The 20,591-nt window shown below is 20.0% G+C and overlaps 1 protein-coding gene across 2 annotated transcripts in view; it reads left to right on the top strand.

Annotated features, from left to right (window-relative positions):
- Nucleotides 1-9,945, top strand: part of LOC129611154 (ras-related protein Rab-3) — a 110,400-nt gene extending 100,455 nt beyond the window's left edge. Inside the window, exons 4-6 of one of the 2 annotated variants that reach the window (XM_055524123.1) lie at nt 8,042-8,160; nt 8,254-8,425; nt 8,511-9,945. In XM_055524123.1, the coding sequence (XP_055380098.1) occupies nt 8,042-8,160; nt 8,254-8,425; nt 8,511-8,657 (438 nt within the window). In that variant the 3' untranslated portion in view covers nt 8,658-9,945. The remainder of the gene's footprint in view (nt 1-8,041; nt 8,161-8,253; nt 8,426-8,510) is intronic. The other variant, XM_055524124.1, reaches the window with a different exon arrangement.
- The last annotated feature ends 10,646 nt before the right edge of the window (nt 9,946-20,591 follow it).

Here is a 20,591-nt window from a genome sequence, read left to right as displayed (position 1 = left end):
TTTTCACCTGCAATAATTATTGTTCGTATATAATTATTTTTTTGTATAATTTATTTGTATAATTTACAAATATTTGTATTACTTTTATAAAAATCATAGTTTAATTTATAGAAAATCAATAATATTTTCGAAATAATATGAGTTTTTGAATATTTATACTAAATAATATTTAAATATGTATGTATGTATATGCATAAATGGTATACATTCATATGCTTATATCAAGCAAAGCAATGCAATATATTTTTATATAATACGAAAATAAAATACAATGCAATACCAAAAATATATATGTATACAATAAATGCATATAAAACTCTTTTAATTCCAAAATACGCCATACATTATACTGTATGATGAAGCATACAAAAATAAAAGTTTTAATTGGTACAAACCTCAATTTAAATTGTAATGTACTCGTAATTACATTATATATAATATTTATTTCATACACTCTGTATAAATTATACAGAGTGTATAATTTATACAGAGTGTAATAAAATATACATACACTATGTATAAATTATACAGAGTGTATGTATATTTTATTTTAAAAAATTTTGAAAATTTTTATGAACTATGTATATATAGCAAATTCATGAAGTTAAAATTAACTGAGTGGAAAAATTTCAATATACATTGAAATTTTTATACATGCAATTGCCTTATTATATAAAAGATTCGAAGGAATAAAGATAATAAAATGACATTCAAATAATTGAAAAAAAAAACGCATTTTTATTATAACTTGTGTAATAATTATTCGTTTTCAAAAATATCAGCTTTGAAAATAAGAAATTTATTTTTGAGTAAAATCAGAATGTATATAATAGAAATATAAATCAATATGTGCATATTACACAGCAGATTCAATTTAGGATTAACATCCTTATTATAATAAGACATCAGCTTCCTCAAGTCCAGTCAAATGAACTAGGCGAATCGAATGGCATTTTAAAATTATGATCCACGAATGCTTTCATACGCCAGATCCAAAATGTTGCATTCGCAAGACATCAAAAAACCTACTGAAAATAATAATGTTAACATCACACATATGTATACAATTGAATTTTCCTATCCCTTTAGCAATTACATGGTTGTTCTCCATTAAGTTAATTAAATGCTCGATTTGTTTTTGGTTTGTTTTTTTTCATTCTTAAATTAATATTAAACAATCAATATTTTTTATAGTTATTTGTAGCATTTTATGAAATTTTTTTACAGATAGTTTAGATTTTTCCATTATATCCTATAATATCCAATAAAAAACACTTATGTATTATGTTGATTTTTGGTTTCACTCGCCAAACTTGTTGCAGAATCTTAATTCGACAGATTTGACAGATCATTCACCTAAAACTTGAGCAAATTCGCTAATCATAATACTAAAAATTCATATTCACCAAAAATTTCATTCGCTTCGCCGATCATAATAAGGGCCTAAATCTAAATCTGATGAAAATTTGATCAATAATCAGAGGTTTGACAAAAAAATAGGAACATATCCAATTATTATTATATTTTCCATCAGATTTTTAAAAATAACTTAGTGGAAAATAAATTTTTAAAAAAGTTTTGCCACGATCAACTGATTCTTATAGTTTAAATATTTAACACATTTCTGAATCTGATGTATAAATGCTCAGCAGATTTTATTGTAGATTACATCGTAGATTTAGTCTGATGTATAATTAATTCAACAAACATTAAGTTCCGCTGAACTTATTTCACTAGAGAAATCCTATAATGAGTCACTCTGTTTTAAAAAAAAAACCTGAATTATAATTCCATTTTTTTTCTTAAACTTATTTTGAATGTAATTTTATATTTTTATATTGCAGACAAAATTCATTTTTTTTTTTACAAAATTAAAAGTTTGAATATTTAAACTTCAAAGTACTTACTATTTATATACATAAAACGGTTCATATATACAGACGAGTCATACACATAAAATCTTCATATATACTGCTTGTATTCAATATGAATTTGGGAATATGAAAAATTCTGTGTATAAATTGAACACCTTTATTTTGTAAATTTTCCATTTTATAAGGGCTTTTGTTGCTTTGTTTTGTTTTTTTTTTTGTTTTTTATCGACTGCATAAACTTTTTTAATTGGTATTGTCTCCTATATAACATTTTTAATTTTATTTTTAACTTTTTCGTTTTGTTTTATTTAACTTTTTCGCGAAAAAGTTAAATAAAACAAAACGAAAAACAAAATTCTGGCAACCATATTAAATTACTGATTTTTTTTTTTGTTTTGGTTGCGTCTTTATTGGTGTTTCTTCTTCTTCTTGTTTTTGCAATTTGGAAGGATAATTTTACTTATCCTTTTTTTTTAATTCTAATTATTTATTCTGTTAAAGTACTGAAATAACTTTTATTTTCACTCGTTATTTAATTCAGGTTAATATTTAAGGTTGTGCAAGAGTTTTTGAAATTAAAAGACAAAAAACAAAAATGAAAATAAAAAAAAATATAATATAGAAAATTATCAAAAACGTGTGGACTAAGTTAACAAAAAAAAAATAAATATTTTGTTGTTTTTTTTATTTGTTGTTTTTTTGGCTAAATATCTATCAAATATATGTATACATAATATGTATATGACACTGTTATAATAGCAGACATTTCTGTATAATATTATGCTTAGATTAGTATTTTGTGTGAAACCCGAAAAAAGGGGTACAAAAATAGACAAGTTTTTAAGGAATAAAAGCAAAAAAAAAATTTTTAGGTCATTTGAATTCAAATTTTTAGGTTTTTTCCAACATAAAATAAAAAAATCATAAAGAAAATGTAGTGATGCAAAAATTAATAAGAACTGTAAGCACAAAATATAAGAATACACTCATTTATATAGATTACATACACATATGTATACAATCACTAAAACTAAAAAATAAAAAACAAAAATTTTTTTTTTGTTTTCGAACAACTTGTTGAATCCGAGAATATTTTTCTCTCTCTTTTTTCATTATCTAAGTATATAATATACAAGGATTTCAGATTATTAGATATAGAGAAATTTTTTTTTGCTTTTTATAAAATTTAGGTCAAATGAGTTTGCTCCCTGAATAATTTTTTCTTATATATTATATACATATTGAAATATGTATATATAAACACATTTATATAATATATACATAATGTATAACTTTAATTTTTTTTATATAGTTTCATACTATTTGATATCATTTTTTCTTAGTGCTTCCATACTTTTATAATGAGTTTAATATTATGGGTGTATAATCTTATAAGATACATTTAATCTTAAAGAAATTTATTAATAAAAAAGAAACCACTTTATATATATTTAGATAATATGAAATTAAAGTAAAACCTTTTAACATTATTATTATATACCTATGTACTTGAATGTATCTAAAAAATTTTATGTACTCATTTACATATTATATGGTATTTAGATAACAGGGATGATTTTTAAAGTGAAATGTATTAAAATAGTACACATTTGTAAAAGTTATTGAGACATAAGTACATTTTTCTATGACAGTATTGCTCTTATAATGGACTTGTAACTTGCTTGGAAAATTTCTTTATAAAATGACAAATTGAACTATCAATTCACGTATAAATTATACCTATAGTTTAACATTAGAACTTTAAATTTTATAAAATTTTTTATATTACTAAAAATAAAAAAATCAAAATAGAAGTACCTTTAGTACTTTTAATAAAATTTTCCATTAATAGTATATGATGGAACAGAGATAATGGAACAAGAGCGATTTTTTCGCGGTGAAATGTCAGAATTCATATATAAAACACATATTTAAATGGGACTGCCGACATGGAAACAGAATCAAGTGAAAAATTCGAAACTTCGAAAATTTCACCATCGGCGGTGCGATAGCCAAAATCTGTTTTCATGTGTGTGGTGACATTATATGCTAAATAATATACATGTTGATTTTGCCCTTCCACTGTTGGTTTGGTTTAATAACGGAAATCGTCCGTCGTTTCCGTTCACCGCTTTGGTTGTGATTATATAATTATGCGTTTCCAAATTATAAAAGTTTTGTTATAAAGACATTTTGGTGGAAAATTATATTAACTTAAAATATCATAAATATTTTGACGAAACTAATATACCAATTAGAAATAATTTTTAAAAATCAATAATATCAAATATTTTAAAAGTGTGCGTGTAAACCATAACGTAAACCATTGGAAATTTTCAAATGATTTACGTTATGGATTTTTGATTTCTATTATTATTGATAATTGATTTTAAAATTCGAGAAAATTTAATATTAATAAGAGTTTCATTTTTCACAATTTTAAACCGTATTTAAATGGATTTTTAGTTAAATGCTAAATTAATCGTAAAATTAATTAGTTGTTTTTCTTCATTACCTTAAAATCATTTCATACCTCTTCTTTTTCTGATTCAGATTGAGAACGGGTAAAAATAAATTTTTGCACTTTCAGAAATTTTTAAATAGAGCAAATAGCACTTGAAATCCAACGAAATTTATTGCCACAACTATGTAGGTATAAGACTCCTCAAACTAAGGAAAATATTTTAAATGCGAATTATCATAAAATCATTATCAAATCCTTCGGATTCGGGATTTCTTAAAATACTCGTATTAAGCGGAAACTGTTTGAAAATGACTCATTTTAATTAAAATAGGTACTTGTACTCATAATACTAAACCCAAAAATTCACAATTATTTACTTTTAACCACTGATGTACAAAGTATACTAATTTTATTATTTGACCTTGAAAAAGTTATAGTATGTAAAAGAAATCATTTGATCCTTATCATAATTTACAACAAATTTTTCTTTTCGTTTCAGAGACTTTCCTATATTTTCATTTTGCTTCTACATTTTAACGTTATCCTTTTTAATTTGAACGTTATATTAAAATGACGACGTTATGTCGTCGCTTGTAAAAAATATATATTATTATACTTTTATGTTTTACTTTTTCTACTTTCTTTGATATAATATAGTCAGAATGATAAACTGAAAGAAAAATAAAGAAAAAACGAAAAAAAGGAGACCAAGATAAAATGATTTTTAATTTTTATACTTCTTGTAATTTTTCATCACTTGTAACGCTTAAAAATTGAATTTGTATGTGTATAAGGATGTAGAAATGAGACTCCACATATTTCAATCATATTATTATATTATTATTGGTTTGACTCTAGATATATGTATATATATCAAGAATTCTATCTGATATTATGTTATATAGAACACAACAATATAAGAAACACTTTAAAGAATTTTATGCCTACAGCAGATTAGTTGTTAATCACAAACATTAAAAATTATTGTTGTGTTCTTCCATAGCACAATTTGTAAGTATGCATAGCACAATAAGTTTATGTAGCACAATTTATATTATGTTGTGTATTATATAAAATACATAAGTGGGTATAACAGTTTTTAAACATACATTATGTACTAAACTACAAAATTTAATGCGTACATAAATATATATGGACGTTTTATTCAGATTATTGGATATATATACTCGTAATATAAGAATAGATGACCTCAAGTATTATAGGAATGTATATACGCACATTATTCTATACGAATATACATATTTGTGACGCATATTAATTTTTATGAAAGTTTGCTTTTTTTTATAAGGCGAAAATTTATTCCAAATAATGTACAGGATTATTTAGCAATGTGTGCAACACTAAAAACGGCCAGTTAGTGGAATAAAAATAGGAGAAACTAAAAAAAAAAATGCTCATCTTTCCTAAAGTATATGACTAACAAAATACAGTAAGATTTTATTTTCAAGCACATTCAAAACGGTTCCTAAGCAAAAATAAGTTTTTTGAAAATTTTCTCAAAACCCCTGTATCTCCGAAACTGTTAAGATTTGGCCCCTACTCGAGAATAAAAGTTTTAATAATTTTTGATTTTTTGACCATAGCTATATGATTGTTGCATACCTTTCTGAACTACCCTGTATAATCACAAATATGTAAAACTTTAATAAATGTTAAGTGGTTCGAAAACAAATATTTTTACTGCCTATTGTTTCATGACTCTTTGCCCGAATTTCTTTTAAAATGGCGAAGATTGAAAGAAAAAACTAAATTCCCTTTAAAATTTCTGAGATGTTGTGACACATGACAGATTTTTTTTTTGCAACGCTTCAAATGTGAAGATTTATAAATGTATTAAACGTCGTCCCATTCTATTAATATGAAACATACATCAAAATTTTTATTGCAATATCATGAAATAGGTTGATATTTTAGAATCATGTGAATCATTTAGTTAATACACCGTGTACTCGTAAAAGTAAGCTGTAAGCACCAAAATTTAATTGGTTATCGGACATAGTAATGTCGAACATAGTAAGTGCAGGTTATTACTGAAAAAGTATGAATTCTCCTTACTGCACCATTTGTCTTCGTTTGTCATGTAGTTAGAATATTTCTCAAATTAAAAAGTTATTCAAAATTTTTTTAAAAAAATCATTAATTTTCTTCATGTTATACGAGTACAATAAAATTTTGCATTTTTTCTTTTTTGTGCAATACTATAAACAATTTTAATTTTAAAACATTTGCTGAAACAAAGAAAAATTCTGCAATATTAAATTTCATTAATTTCTATAATTGTAAATAGTTCTATATTTTCAATTATTAATAGCTTTCAAGGATAAAGGATTTAACTTTATAATAACATGTCACATTTCTTTTTTTCTTATATAGTTTTTATTTAATATGTATAAGTAAACGGTGGCGACACAATATATTAAATGCGTATTTAAAATGAATAAATGACGGGAAATAACATAAAATATTATAGTCGTTACGCCCCCATACGTAAAAGTAATATAATAAAGAGTTATTCAATGACTATAATAAAGTTTTATTTTTACCACGCAATAATGTTATCCTACATTTAACATATCATATGTAGAAAAAAGGACAAAAATTTTATAAAAATTTTAAATTATAAAGATAAAAATTAAAATTATAAAATGCAGTAAATGCAGCAAATGTGAGATCACATTAAAATCGATTTTAATTCAAAAATACTCAACTGTTGAATGCTAAATCTTTCACTTAACAAATTTTAATTTATTGGCAAATTATAATTTTCAAAAGAATTTTTTCATTTGTAAAAATTGTTTTCGTTAATTTTTCATAAAAATCTTACTGAAATCCCAAATCCCAAATTATCTTGATTTATTTCAATGTAATTACATAATATACATGTACAAACATACATATTTAATCTAATAAAGAACATGTAGAGCTTATTATAGGAAGTCAAAAACGTTAAAAAGTGTACAATCTTGTATATATATAGATATTCGTATAAAAGTATTTCTATAAAAACATACCTGAATTAAGATATTTTGGTAGATTATTTATAACGATTACAACGAATATACCGGATTTTCTCAATAAACACTTAGGAGAAAATTTTATAAGTAATTTAAGGAATTGTGCAATAATTTGATCATGAAAGAAATAAAAAATTCATTATGGGAATGGAAAAATTTTTTTACTTTTTCTTTGGATTAAAAATTTTGTATATTTAAACTGAAAATCGATTCCATAAATACATGAAGGTATTTACTATAATATATTACCAAAATATTATTGCTCTTACGTCTGCATTTAAAAATAATGTAATGAAATCCTATTTAACAGTTGGTTAGTTGGTTGAAGTGACCGGTGCAACAGGTCCACCACACTTCAGAAGTGCTGTTTTACTGCCCCATAATCGCCAGACCACCTTTGTGCGCTTGATTCTAAACCACCCTATTTATCTAATCCAAACCACCCAGATTTCTATCTATGCCACCCGGCTTTCTTGAAGAATCTTGTAAATCTTCTTATAAATGAATACCATTACATTTTTTGCATAAAATCATTTTTCCAACAAAGTACATTTCGATATTCTTTTCAATAGTTTCAAATAAATTTTTACTTATACATAATCCATTATATATACAATTGTTAGTGAAATTATTTTATATACTTTACATAATTTGTTTTATATATGCAGGATACAGCTGGTCAAGAACGATATAGAACTATAACAACAGCTTATTATAGAGGTGCTATGGGATTTATTTTAATGTACGATATTACAAATGAAGAAAGTTTTAATTCTGTTCAAGATTGGTAAGTTTTTATATATTATATGTATTTATATGTATGTGGTGTATTACAAAATAAATAACATACTATATTATAAATATAAAAATTATTTTTTAGGGTAACTCAAATTAAAACATATTCCTGGGATAATGCACAAGTAATACTTGTTGGTAATAAATGCGATATGGAAGATGAACGTGTCATTTCATTTGAACGTGGTAAACAATTAGCAGATCAATTAGGTGTTGAATTCTTTGAAACATCAGCTAAAGAAAATATCAATGTTAAGGTATACATAATTATTTTTTATTATTTTATTTATTATAACAAAAAGGGAAGGCAAAAAAAATTAACATTTTCTATATATTTTTTAGGCTGTATTTGAACGACTTGTCGATATAATATGCGACAAAATGTCAGAAAGTTTAGATTCTGATCCAACATTAGTCGGTGGCGGACCAAAAGGTCAACGATTACAAGATACACCTCAAGGAGCGCCTAATGCTAATTGTAATTGTTAAAAATAATTTAAATTATAACAAAAAAAAAATTATTATATTATTATACATAAAGAAAAAAAAACAAATATAATTATATAACAAAAATATATATATATATATATAAATATATTAAAATCATTTTAAATAATTAAAAAACAAACTAAACAACTGAAAATAATTAAAAAAAAGAAAAGAAAATCATATAATAAAAATTAACATTAGTAAATAATAAATTATAAATACCTATAAAAATTAAAAGAAACAAATTTTTTTTTTATTTTTCATGTAAAAAAAAAATATTTGAAAATAATATTTTAAAAGTTAATTAAATAAATTGCATGTAAAATTTAAACCATTGGAAAACATTTATAAATATATAAACAAAAAAAAAAAAGAAAAAAAATGTAGGTGTATAATATTTCATATATATAACAATATCACTAATATATATATATCAAATAATTTCAAAACGAATTGAAGGAAAAAAAAATTAAAAAAAAAAAATATGTTGATAGTTTTTTACGTGTCCAATCGCTTTCTTTTTCATCCCTTACCATTAAAAACCAAACAAAGAGTTCAATCATTAAACCATAAAAGTATAACTGAAATAATTAGGGCTTTGTATTTTCATTGATAAAATGGAAAATTAATTACATATTTTAATTAATTTTTAATAAATTTGGAAGAAAATTTCTAAATATAGAAAGATTTTTTTTTTTGAATTTGAATGATTTTGTTTCTATTCTAGAGCAAATTATTTTATACTTCAATTTTGGAAAGTACTTTTTCGCTATATAAGTACTTTCAATCTATGAGTACTTAAATATACTTTACTTATATTCACATATTATACGTAATGGGAATATAATATTACGTATAATATTACGTAATGGGAAAATGTAATAGTGACAAGTGAAATTTCAGAAATTCAAAGATATTATATTATAATAAGAAATTATGGTGCATTTAAATTATAATATATTAAAGATTATTTTTATTTTATTTTTTGACAAAAGTAATTTTTATAAAAATAACTATTGTGACTAATTTTAATCGCATTATAAATCAGGTATTTTGTTTTCAGAAAATAATAAAATTAAAAGAAAATTATAGTTATATTTGGTTTTTCCTTGAAATGTGAAAAGAATTCCATTCATAAATTTTAAAATTTAATAGCTCATCTTCCTGTAAAGCCTTTTTCACTCCTTTGTACAATTTATGAAAAACTCATACAATTTTAATATGGAAATTAAGTTTCTTTAAATTTTTATATGCCCTTGTGCAACATGTGTAAGTGCATATAGTAATTATCTTCAATTATTTTTTATGAGCATATCAAATATACATTAAATTTTTTAGTTACTGTATAAACATAAGGATATCAAAAGTAATATTTCAAGATATTGTTTCCATAAATCATTCAAATTCATATTATATTTAATTTTTTAAAAGTGAGAATTAATTTCTGAATTGAAAAAAAAATAAAACTTGAAAAAAATTTCCTAAACAAAAACACATTAAAATATTTTTTTGCTAACAAATTTTTTAATCAATAAATAGGATTTTTTTTTAATTATAATTTCCCTTTAATTTTCAAATTTTCATTTAATTTTTTTAGTGTTATTATATTTAAATTTAAATATTTCAATATGTGTATAAAATTTAAAAACAAAAAAAAAAAATATGCTAAATCAATTATTTATTGTATTAAAAAAAAAACAGTGCGTGTAAAATAATATTGTGTATTAAATTAATTAATTAAAATTAAAGAAAAAGAAAAAAAATTTAATAAAAATTAATAAAAAAAAAGTGAATGTTTATGAAATTAAAATAATTATAACTGTAATTCGAGTAATTAATAAGCATTCAACGAAATATGCAAAATTTAAATTATATATATATATATATATATATATATATATTTACATAACAATAATTATGACGAGACTGGAAATTTTTCACTAATTTTGGGAAATTTATTGCTAATAAATTCAATTTTTTGCAACTATGTAATACCTTTCTTAATGAACTTTTATATAAAAAGAATATTTATTAATAATATTATTAATAGTATTATTTATAAAAATTTCCAATATTTCGTGTATGATATTCTGTATAAAGCTTCCTCAAGGCTATAAACATTACAACAATCTAAATTTTTTCATATGTTTCTTAATCAGATCTAGGATTATTGAAAAATTGCATATAAAATTATTTTAATTTAATGTTTTAACTCCTCATTCAGATTTATTAAAGATAACTATATGAATTTTGATTTCAAATTGTTTATGTATTATGCATTATTTCACTAATTTCAATAATTTATTAAATACAATAATCTCAAACCTGAAATATGTAAATAAAAATATTCTTTTATATTAAATTTTATTTATAGCTTGTTTTAAATTAATTGAAATACTAATTCTAATATTTACCAAAATTAGTGATAATTTCTATTGAAATTCCAAAAAATATTATATGAAAAAAATAAAATAATAAATTTAACAAAAACTATTTATATACATTAAATTCTTGGAAATTTTTAAAAGAAAGGACTATTCAAAGATGAAAAAAAAAAACAAAACTTGAAATATACTATATATTATAGTAGACAATAAAAAAAATAAATTGAATGTAAGAACAGAAAATATGAGAAAAAAAATCACTTTAACAAAATATAATATGCTTTTATTTCAATTTTATAATGTATAAAAATGTTAGCCAATCAATTTTCTACACGTTAAATATCTATAATTTTGTTAATTTAATTGCAATTTTTTGAATTTTATTTATTCAACACAATTTATACTTGTAAATTTCTTAAATGAATTTATTTCATTCTTTAAAATTTTTTAATTCCTAAATGAATTTTATAATATTTTATTATTTATTTTTATACATACATAATAAATAGAAGGCAAAAACTTTTTATACATTATTAAAAATATATTAAACTTGTAATGAATATTTCAATTTTCAAATGAAAGGTACTTAGATATATAACTATAATAACTCAATTATGAATTAATATATATTAATTAATATGCATTAAATCGTATAATTATGTAATTAATGACAAAATTATTAATTAAAAAAAAAATAAAAGTCCGCCTTTCAAAAAGTGGCTTCATTTTATTTTTTAGCAGTACAGAAAATTTAAATGACTAACTATATAATTAACTAAACAAAAAATTTTAGAAAAATAAAATAATGCAAAAACAAAAAAACAAATAAAAAATAGTATATGTATGGAAAATGTTTTTGGTAATTTTCTTAACATTGAAATTATTAGGAAGAAATAAAAACAACATTAAATAAAAAAAAATAAAAAATATTAAAATTTTATTTTCATTGTCCATTATTGGTGCTATCAAATATTTCTCCAAATATATAAATCAATATATTGTTTACTTTACAAGATTTCAATATATATTATTGAAATTTTAATTAATAACCTGAAAAATAATAAAATAAATAATAAATTAATATTCGAATTTTGTTATCAACAATTTTAGTATTTATGTTATATAGAATAACATTGGCACCAAAATAAATATGTAAATGTTAATTGAAATTTAAAATACAACACATTTTTTAATTTAGTATTTAATTAAATATTATTAATAATATTAATTGAAATTATTTATAAAATATTCAAGTATAATATTCAAGTACAATTGGTGTAATTTTTGTGCTTTAAAAATTAATTTTTCTCCCTTCAATTTCTCAAGAATATTCAATTTTAGAAATAGAGTTCAAGAGAATTCATTTTATAGACTACTAAAAATATTATTTAATTTAAATTCGATCACACGAGAAGTAAAAATTTTTAAAGCACAAAAATTACACCAATTGTACTTGAATATTATTCTTGAATATTTTACAATTAATTTCAACTATAATTGAATTCTAATACATTTGAGTTATTAGTACCATTTTGCTAATGAAAATAAAATTTTAATAATTTTTCATTAATAACACACTACAATATTGTGGGTATATGTCATTTTTACCTTATACCTATAATAGTATTGCCAGTTTTTAAAGCTGCAAACTTGAATCGAATAAAAGAAAACTTTGTTGTTTTAAATACATACATATAACATAATTATTATATACTATGTTTTCAACAATCATTAAATTAAATCTTATCGCTACCTTAAACTTTGAGTTTAAAATTATTTAAACTCAAAATATCTACATATTTACATTAATGAATCATCAAAAAACAAAAAAAAATTCATTATAAAAATGTAATTAAAAAATTTTTCTATTAAACAATATTGTCATAACAAAAAAAAACAAAAAATCAAAGTGAAATTTAAAAAATTCAAATAACAAGAAAGAAAAGAAGAGACAAAAATAAAAGAAAATTTATACCATTTTAGCTGACAATTAATTATTATGTATATGCTATAGAGGCAATGTAAATAGCTTAAATTAAATATAATAAAAAAAAAATTATTTAAATTAATTTTTCTCTATACAAATCTGAGAAAATACAAAAAGTAAAAAACACAAAAAAAAAATGAATGTAATTCTGAAATAAAAACAAAATTAAATTCTATATAACAACTATATATAGTACATTATATACAATAAACAAACTAAAAATAAATAATAATTAAATAAAAAAATATTTTGCATATCTTTGTATCAAATACGGTGTCATTAAAATACAAAATATTTATGTAAATTATTATATATACAAATTATATACATGTATATTACTAAAATTATATTATTAAAAACAAAAAAAAAATAAAACAAATAAATGAAATATTGAAAATTAAAAAAAAAATACATTTAAGAAATAAATTAATATATATATATATGTAAATATATAAATTTATTATATATATATATGTATATGAAAAAAATATAAAAATTTCGTTCTGTATAATACAAAAAATACGTTTACATAATACAATCATTACATACATAACAAACAATATGGTAAATTTTAGAGAATATATTTGAGAAATAAAATAATGTTTAATAGAAAAATCAATTAAACTTTTAAATAAAATTTTTAAATAAAATAAATAAAATTTTCTTATTATCTACCTGTTATTGTAAAAATATTGTTATATTTTATTTCTCTTTTTTTTGCAATTCATTATTTTTAATAAAAAAAATTTTTAATAGAACCTATTAGAATTAAAAAAAAATAATATATAGAAAATTCTTTCTTACATACAACTAATTTTTACATCAATTAAATAAAATAAATTATTATATAAAATATTTGAATATTATTTAACAAATAAACACAAGATACAATTCCAATAACATAATAATATCAAATAATAGCTAAACTCTATCAACTCTCCAAAACAAATCAATATCACAATCTATTAAACATTAAATTTATAACTCTTTATATTTGAAAAAATATATATATATATATTTATATTTATATTCATAATTAAAAATATATATATACATATATGTACATTATAAAAGTGAATATCTTGAATAATTTTCAAAAACTAATCATATTTATTTATTATTCAGTCGAAATTAAATAATCAACAATTATTATTAATTAAAAATTAATATTATTTATATTTGTATTGTAAAATTGAATTATACATTTTGATGTCGTTATATATGTCACATTCGGGAGAAAGTTATTATTCTCTTTCAATATTATTCTCATAAAACTTAAATTGACTATGCAACAACATAACAATTGATATACAGGAACTGATATTCAATGAATGATGACATTTAATGTAAATAACATATATATACATACGCTATTAATATAACGTTTATTAATATAAAAAATAGCGTATTAATATTATATAACAGTTATGATTTTTGTTTTATTTATTAAGTTAATTATGATTGCAGTCAAATATGTTTTTATATATACATATATAATTTCATTTTTCCTTTTTATAGACATTCATAAATATGTATTTAAAATTTAACTGATCCGCGATATATGCATATGTATGTATATATATATATATATAAATATAAATTCAATTAATTCGTTTTTGAATATTATCCAAGATAAGCATTATACTAAAACATTAAAAAAATTTGTTTTTCCTATTTTTATTTCTTATTTTTAATTTTAATTAACATAAATAGAAAAAAAGAAGTATAATTATATATATATATAAATGTATATATATATGCATATATATAAATGTATATATATATATGTATATATATATGCAATTTGCATAAAACTATGATTTAAAAACACAAAAAAAAACAAAAAAAAATTAAAATAAAAACAAACTAGTGAAATTGTAAATGTTTAGTCATTATTATTATTATTATTACTATTATTATTATTATTGATAACTGATATAAAATGATGTTAAATTAAAAATTTTAGTATAGAATTATTAAAAAAGATGAAGAAAGTAAAAGAAGACGAAACAAATAGAATATACTTATATACATATACATATATATATACTTATATTATAATTTATGTAATTGTATAATTATTAACATACATTTAAAGGAGAAAACAACATTATTATTACATTTATAAATTTATAAATAAAAACAAATAAAACAGATAAAAATCTTTAATAAATAATAATATATATGTGTTAAAAAAGTGAAAAAAAAAAACAAAAAATTTGCGCACACTACATCGAGTTCTTTAAAAAAAAAAAAACTTTACTTAAATAAAAACAAAATGTGTTAATATAAATAAATATTTAAAAGTTTTATTTCCGGAAAATTTTTTAAATTTTAAATACTTAATACTCATTTCAAAAATTTAAAAAAAAAAAAACTTGCATACAAATAATTCCCGATATAAAATTTAAAAAAACCCGAAGCAAATTCTTTACTATAAACGCAATTAGTAATATTATCAAGGAAACCTAAGTTATAGCAAACTCGATTATTTTGCCGAATACGCGAACCAAATCAAAATAAAACAAAGCAAGTAATACATGATATAGAAAATAGTTGTCACACACAATATTAATTAACTATTATTTATTTCCTACCGGTAGAGGCTCTTACAAATTATATTATCGTATTGTTATACAATAACAACTCTTACATTGTATTTAATAAGATTAGAGCCAATATGATTTTTTAAAGTTTCTAGAAAAAATAATCAAAATTAGAAATTTTATGTTTAAAATAAATTTCCTATTGTAACAAAAAATTTGTGACAATTCAATTATGAAATATATTACAGAGACCATTATATGCAACTATAATACTAGAGTAGACACTCAATATTAAGAATTACCAATTTGTATTTATCTAATTTCTTCAATTTTTCGAAATGAGTATTATTCGTATTTTTATATAATAAAAGAATATAATTTTGATATTTTCACTCCCCATCCCTAGTCTATATTTTTCAATATTTTTAAAATCATTTAGAAAATTTATATGTACGCGTGTTATAAAAATTTATACATGTATAATAATATGTACATAATATATATCATTTTTACATAAAAAAGAAATCAACTAATAATAGTAAAATCTTCTACAAAAAAAAAAAAAACCTTTTATTTTAAAAGCTAAATTAAATATTTTAAATATTATTTTAAATTTTAAATTAAAAACTATAAAATTGTAAAGTCTTATATGTATAGTTAATGGAATTTTAACAAATAAATAACGCATTACATTATTCAGACATTACATGTTTCAAAAAAAAAAAAAGAATTAAATTAAAATCATTAAGCTTCCGAATAACTTAATATGTAATTAAAAAAAAAAAAGAAAAATCTAAAACATACATTTACACACTTGCATATTTTCAGTTGTGAAAAGAAAAATTTTTGAATTATAATATAGAAAAAATAAGAACTATAATATGAATCTAACATATAATGGTTATTATTAACTGGCATACATATAAATAATATACCAAAAATCATTTATATAAAATGTTTTTTAATTATATATGCTATAATATTCTATACAAACTACAATCGTAAAGTAACTAACTAATTTTAATTTATTGAAATACTTTAATATTTTTAAACAAAAAACTAAGTATGACCAAAAAATATTTGTGTAATATACTAATTATATTAATAGTATAACAGAAATGTTTAAAAGAAATTTTTCATTTCACATCCCTCAAACGGTTTTAGGTGATTTGGATTAAAAAGGATTTGAATTTAATTGCCATTTTCGATAATAGTGTATTTTATTATTAAAACAGTAACTGGGGCTTTGTTGCTTAATTGTACCATTCTGAAAAACCATGAGTAGGCAGCATAAGGTATGACGCATTTTATCGAGCACATTGAACAACTACTTGTACTCTTATATTTTTTTTTTTTATTTTTTTTTAGTTCAGTTTAAAATATATAATTATTAAGAATTCCCATATTGAATGTAAAATTATTGAATTTGATTTTCAATACAATTTTTTGGCAAGTAACGATAACATTAATTTAATTTAATCCTGTAATTATGCAAAATTAAATTTGTATTTTGTATAAAATGCAAAAAATTGTGCTTTACGAATTTGTAGCTTGTAAAATAAAAATATTAAAGAAAAAACAAAATGGTTTCTTAAAATAGTGAAATTACTTAAAATATCGATAAATTATAAATTTATATCGATAAAAATATTAAAAAAATTTATTTTAAAATTTCAATATAATTTTAAATTATTTTAGTTGTAAAATAAGTCAATTACAAAATCATATTCATAATAGTTTAAAAGCACTTTCCGCTTCGCAAAAATATTTTTATTTCAGTTCACTATGCATTATATATTATGCGAGCTATATATAAAAATACCCGAAATTTCATTTTCCTACCTTAAAATATTATTTCAATACTTAATGTTGAAATTAAGCTTCTTAGAAAACATTTAAATACATATTATATAATTAGTTCAAAAAACTTGATATTTCTATTTATTTTAAAACAAAAATTTTAATATTATATAAAATTTAGAAATTTCATGAATTTTTAATACTATTTAAACTCACCTGAGTGAAAAACATACATATTTTCTTTTTTTAATAAAATTTTTACTAAAATTATAAAACCGTCACTTATATTAAAATATTTAAAACCATGAAACTCTTTTATATTCGTATATTTTAATTACATACATATTTATATTTTAAAAGCTTTAAATTATATTTGTTCTTAAAATTTTTCTATTTTTTAAAAACAAAATAAGACTGCCATTTTTTAAAACTATAACTACACTTTTATTCAAAAAACAAAAAATAATGAACATTTTTATAAAAAAAAAAAACAAACAGATAAACAAATTTTTGTATTAAAAGCACAAAATCTCATTTATATTTAAAAAAATCTAATAGCACTTGAAAATTTTTTTGCGAAATTTAAAATTTTTAAAAATAATCATTTAAAATCAAATTATTTTCAGTGTCCATTAAAGTTTAATAAAAATTATATGTAGTTCAAATATAGTTGAATAGATTTAATATTTCTTAATCCAATCTTATTCAAAGAAATTAAATAATTAATTTCAATTTCAAAAACAAATAATAAATGTATTGTATACGTGGGACTTATAAAATATGATTTTATAATATTTCAAAATTGTACTCAACAATGAATTTTAACGAAAAAAGGGCAAAAATATGAAATTAAGAATCATATATTAAGAAAATATTTCATTATATTAAAAAGTAAAATTGAATTAAAAATTGAAAATTCTACTTGAAATTTATTTCAATATTTTGAAAACGATAAATTCAAAAATTAATGAATCACGATTATAATAAATACGTGATCTATATGATCTAAGTAAATTGTATGAATTAATAGTATTAACAATTTATTATTAAAAATTTATTTAGATTAACACAACAAATTCCCTTCTTTTTTTAACATTAATGTAATTTACGCGATATTAGCCCCCATTCTCTTGATGTATATAAAAGTGTCACAGGTACATTATGATCTAAAAATACATTTGTACACATTAAATAATGAATATAAATTTTGTGAAATTTTAACTGTTCATAGATATTATTAAAGAAATATTTAAAATAAAAAATGTAACACGTATTAAAGTTATTGGGAATTTGAGAAAATTGAAAAAAAAAAAATCAGATTTCCGAATAATTAAACAATCATTTCAAAATTAAGACTTTTCGAAATTATTGAGTAGCTAATTAAGGTTTGATATTGCTGCTGGAAAGTTTTATATTACATTTATTGATTATAGGTATCTTTTAATGGGTTTTAGTACTTTTCTCACTCATAATGTAAAATTATGATACAATTTTTCCTTGAAATTACAAAAAGAAATAAATACTAAAAAATTGTACTATCACAAAATTTTTGCAAGAATTTTTAATATAAAATATGTATATTTTATTGTCAAATTCTTGGATTTAATTAAAGTAAAATGAACAGTATAAGTTTTCAAATAAATTTTCAAATACTAAATACGATGTATGCATTTAGTATGCATATTACAAGGTTATTAGTACAATTATTATATAAAAATATTTACTATAACTTCATGTCCTTGCCTACAACTACTCAAAGAGTTACTATGATTCAAATGAAAGTTCTATGATTCATTAAATTTTGGTACTTATATATACCAATTCTAAAAATAAAATATTTCGCAATCAAATTTAATCTCAAACCTCTAAAGTTTTTAATATATATCACGGCATTTAAATAAATTCTTCTACGTATTTCATATTACATTTAAGCAGTACATAATTATTTACTATGAAAATTAATATTACTTTTCATTCTAATAAATGTGCTCATATTCGTACTTGGTAAATAATTTATCTTAATATTAAGGAAAATCACAAATTCCATATTACACAAGTTTTTAATCTTTTAATTATGTTTTTTGCACTTAATATTGAATATGAATTTTGTTATTGTATTAAAAACAAAAAAATAATATTTAAAATTAAAAATATAATACTGTAATGTTTTATTTATCTAAAAATAAATCTCTACCAAAGAAATTACGTGTGTAAATTTTTAAAAAGAATAAATTATTTTTTATTGTTTGTAAACAACAAACTTTTACAGATAAAAACAAAACATATTTAAATATCACTATAAATATACTAATTTAAAACTATAGTAATAATATGGTTTATTAGTATAACAAAAATAGTATACGCTACATAATAGAAGAGTTATTCAATTTTTAAAACAAATAGTTTTAATTTAAAAATTTGAATACTTATTTATGGTCTTGTAAATTTTTTAACTGATTTCTAAAAAATATTCATTATTAAGTTGAAAAATCATTACCTATATTCATTACTATTGATATTTTTTCTTTTTTTCAATTTATTTTTACCATTTCAATATGAAAAAAATTATATTAATTAATTAAATTTATTAAAGAGAAATGAAAAATCGGAAATTATAAGTGAAATAAATCATAATACATATATAAATACCATACATATATGAAATGAACTTACTATATAAATACAATGCAAATATACCATTATTAATTTAAAAAGAAAGTATTTAGTATTAATAAAAAATAAAAACAAATTATACCATTAAAAAAATTATATAAAACTGAGAAGAAATAATAAAGAAATATGTTCACAAAAATTCTAAAAAAATAAATCTTTGTATATTTTTTTTTTCTTCTTTTATAATATGAGTGTATTTAGGGTTTTCAGCAGTTCCTTTTTAAATAACTTGCATTTTTTACCAATTTTTACAAATAGTAAGGACTATTGCTACCGTTTCACTAAATGATATTTCCTTTTTGATATTGATAATTCCATTTAATTAACATTTTAAAAAATAGAAATTGTACAATATTTCATAAAAAAAATTGCAATGATTAAGTTAATCTGTTAATTATTTGATTATTGTGATAATGAATCAAATGATAGAATGATAATGTTACAACTTTCACTGACAACAATTTCATAAAATTTATTAAAATGAGTCAAAATAACATAGTTTATTCAAATAGTTTTTCTTTATTTACAAATTAAATACAATTTG

The sequence above is a fragment of the Condylostylus longicornis genome, unplaced genomic scaffold (genome assembly GCF_029603195.1).
Source record: "Condylostylus longicornis isolate FDR11 unplaced genomic scaffold, ASM2960319v2 ptg000048l, whole genome shotgun sequence".
Taxonomy (NCBI): domain Eukaryota; kingdom Metazoa; phylum Arthropoda; class Insecta; order Diptera; family Dolichopodidae; genus Condylostylus; species Condylostylus longicornis.
Note: the sequence above shows the minus strand (reverse complement) of the source record. Positions and strands in the feature narration are given on the sequence as shown.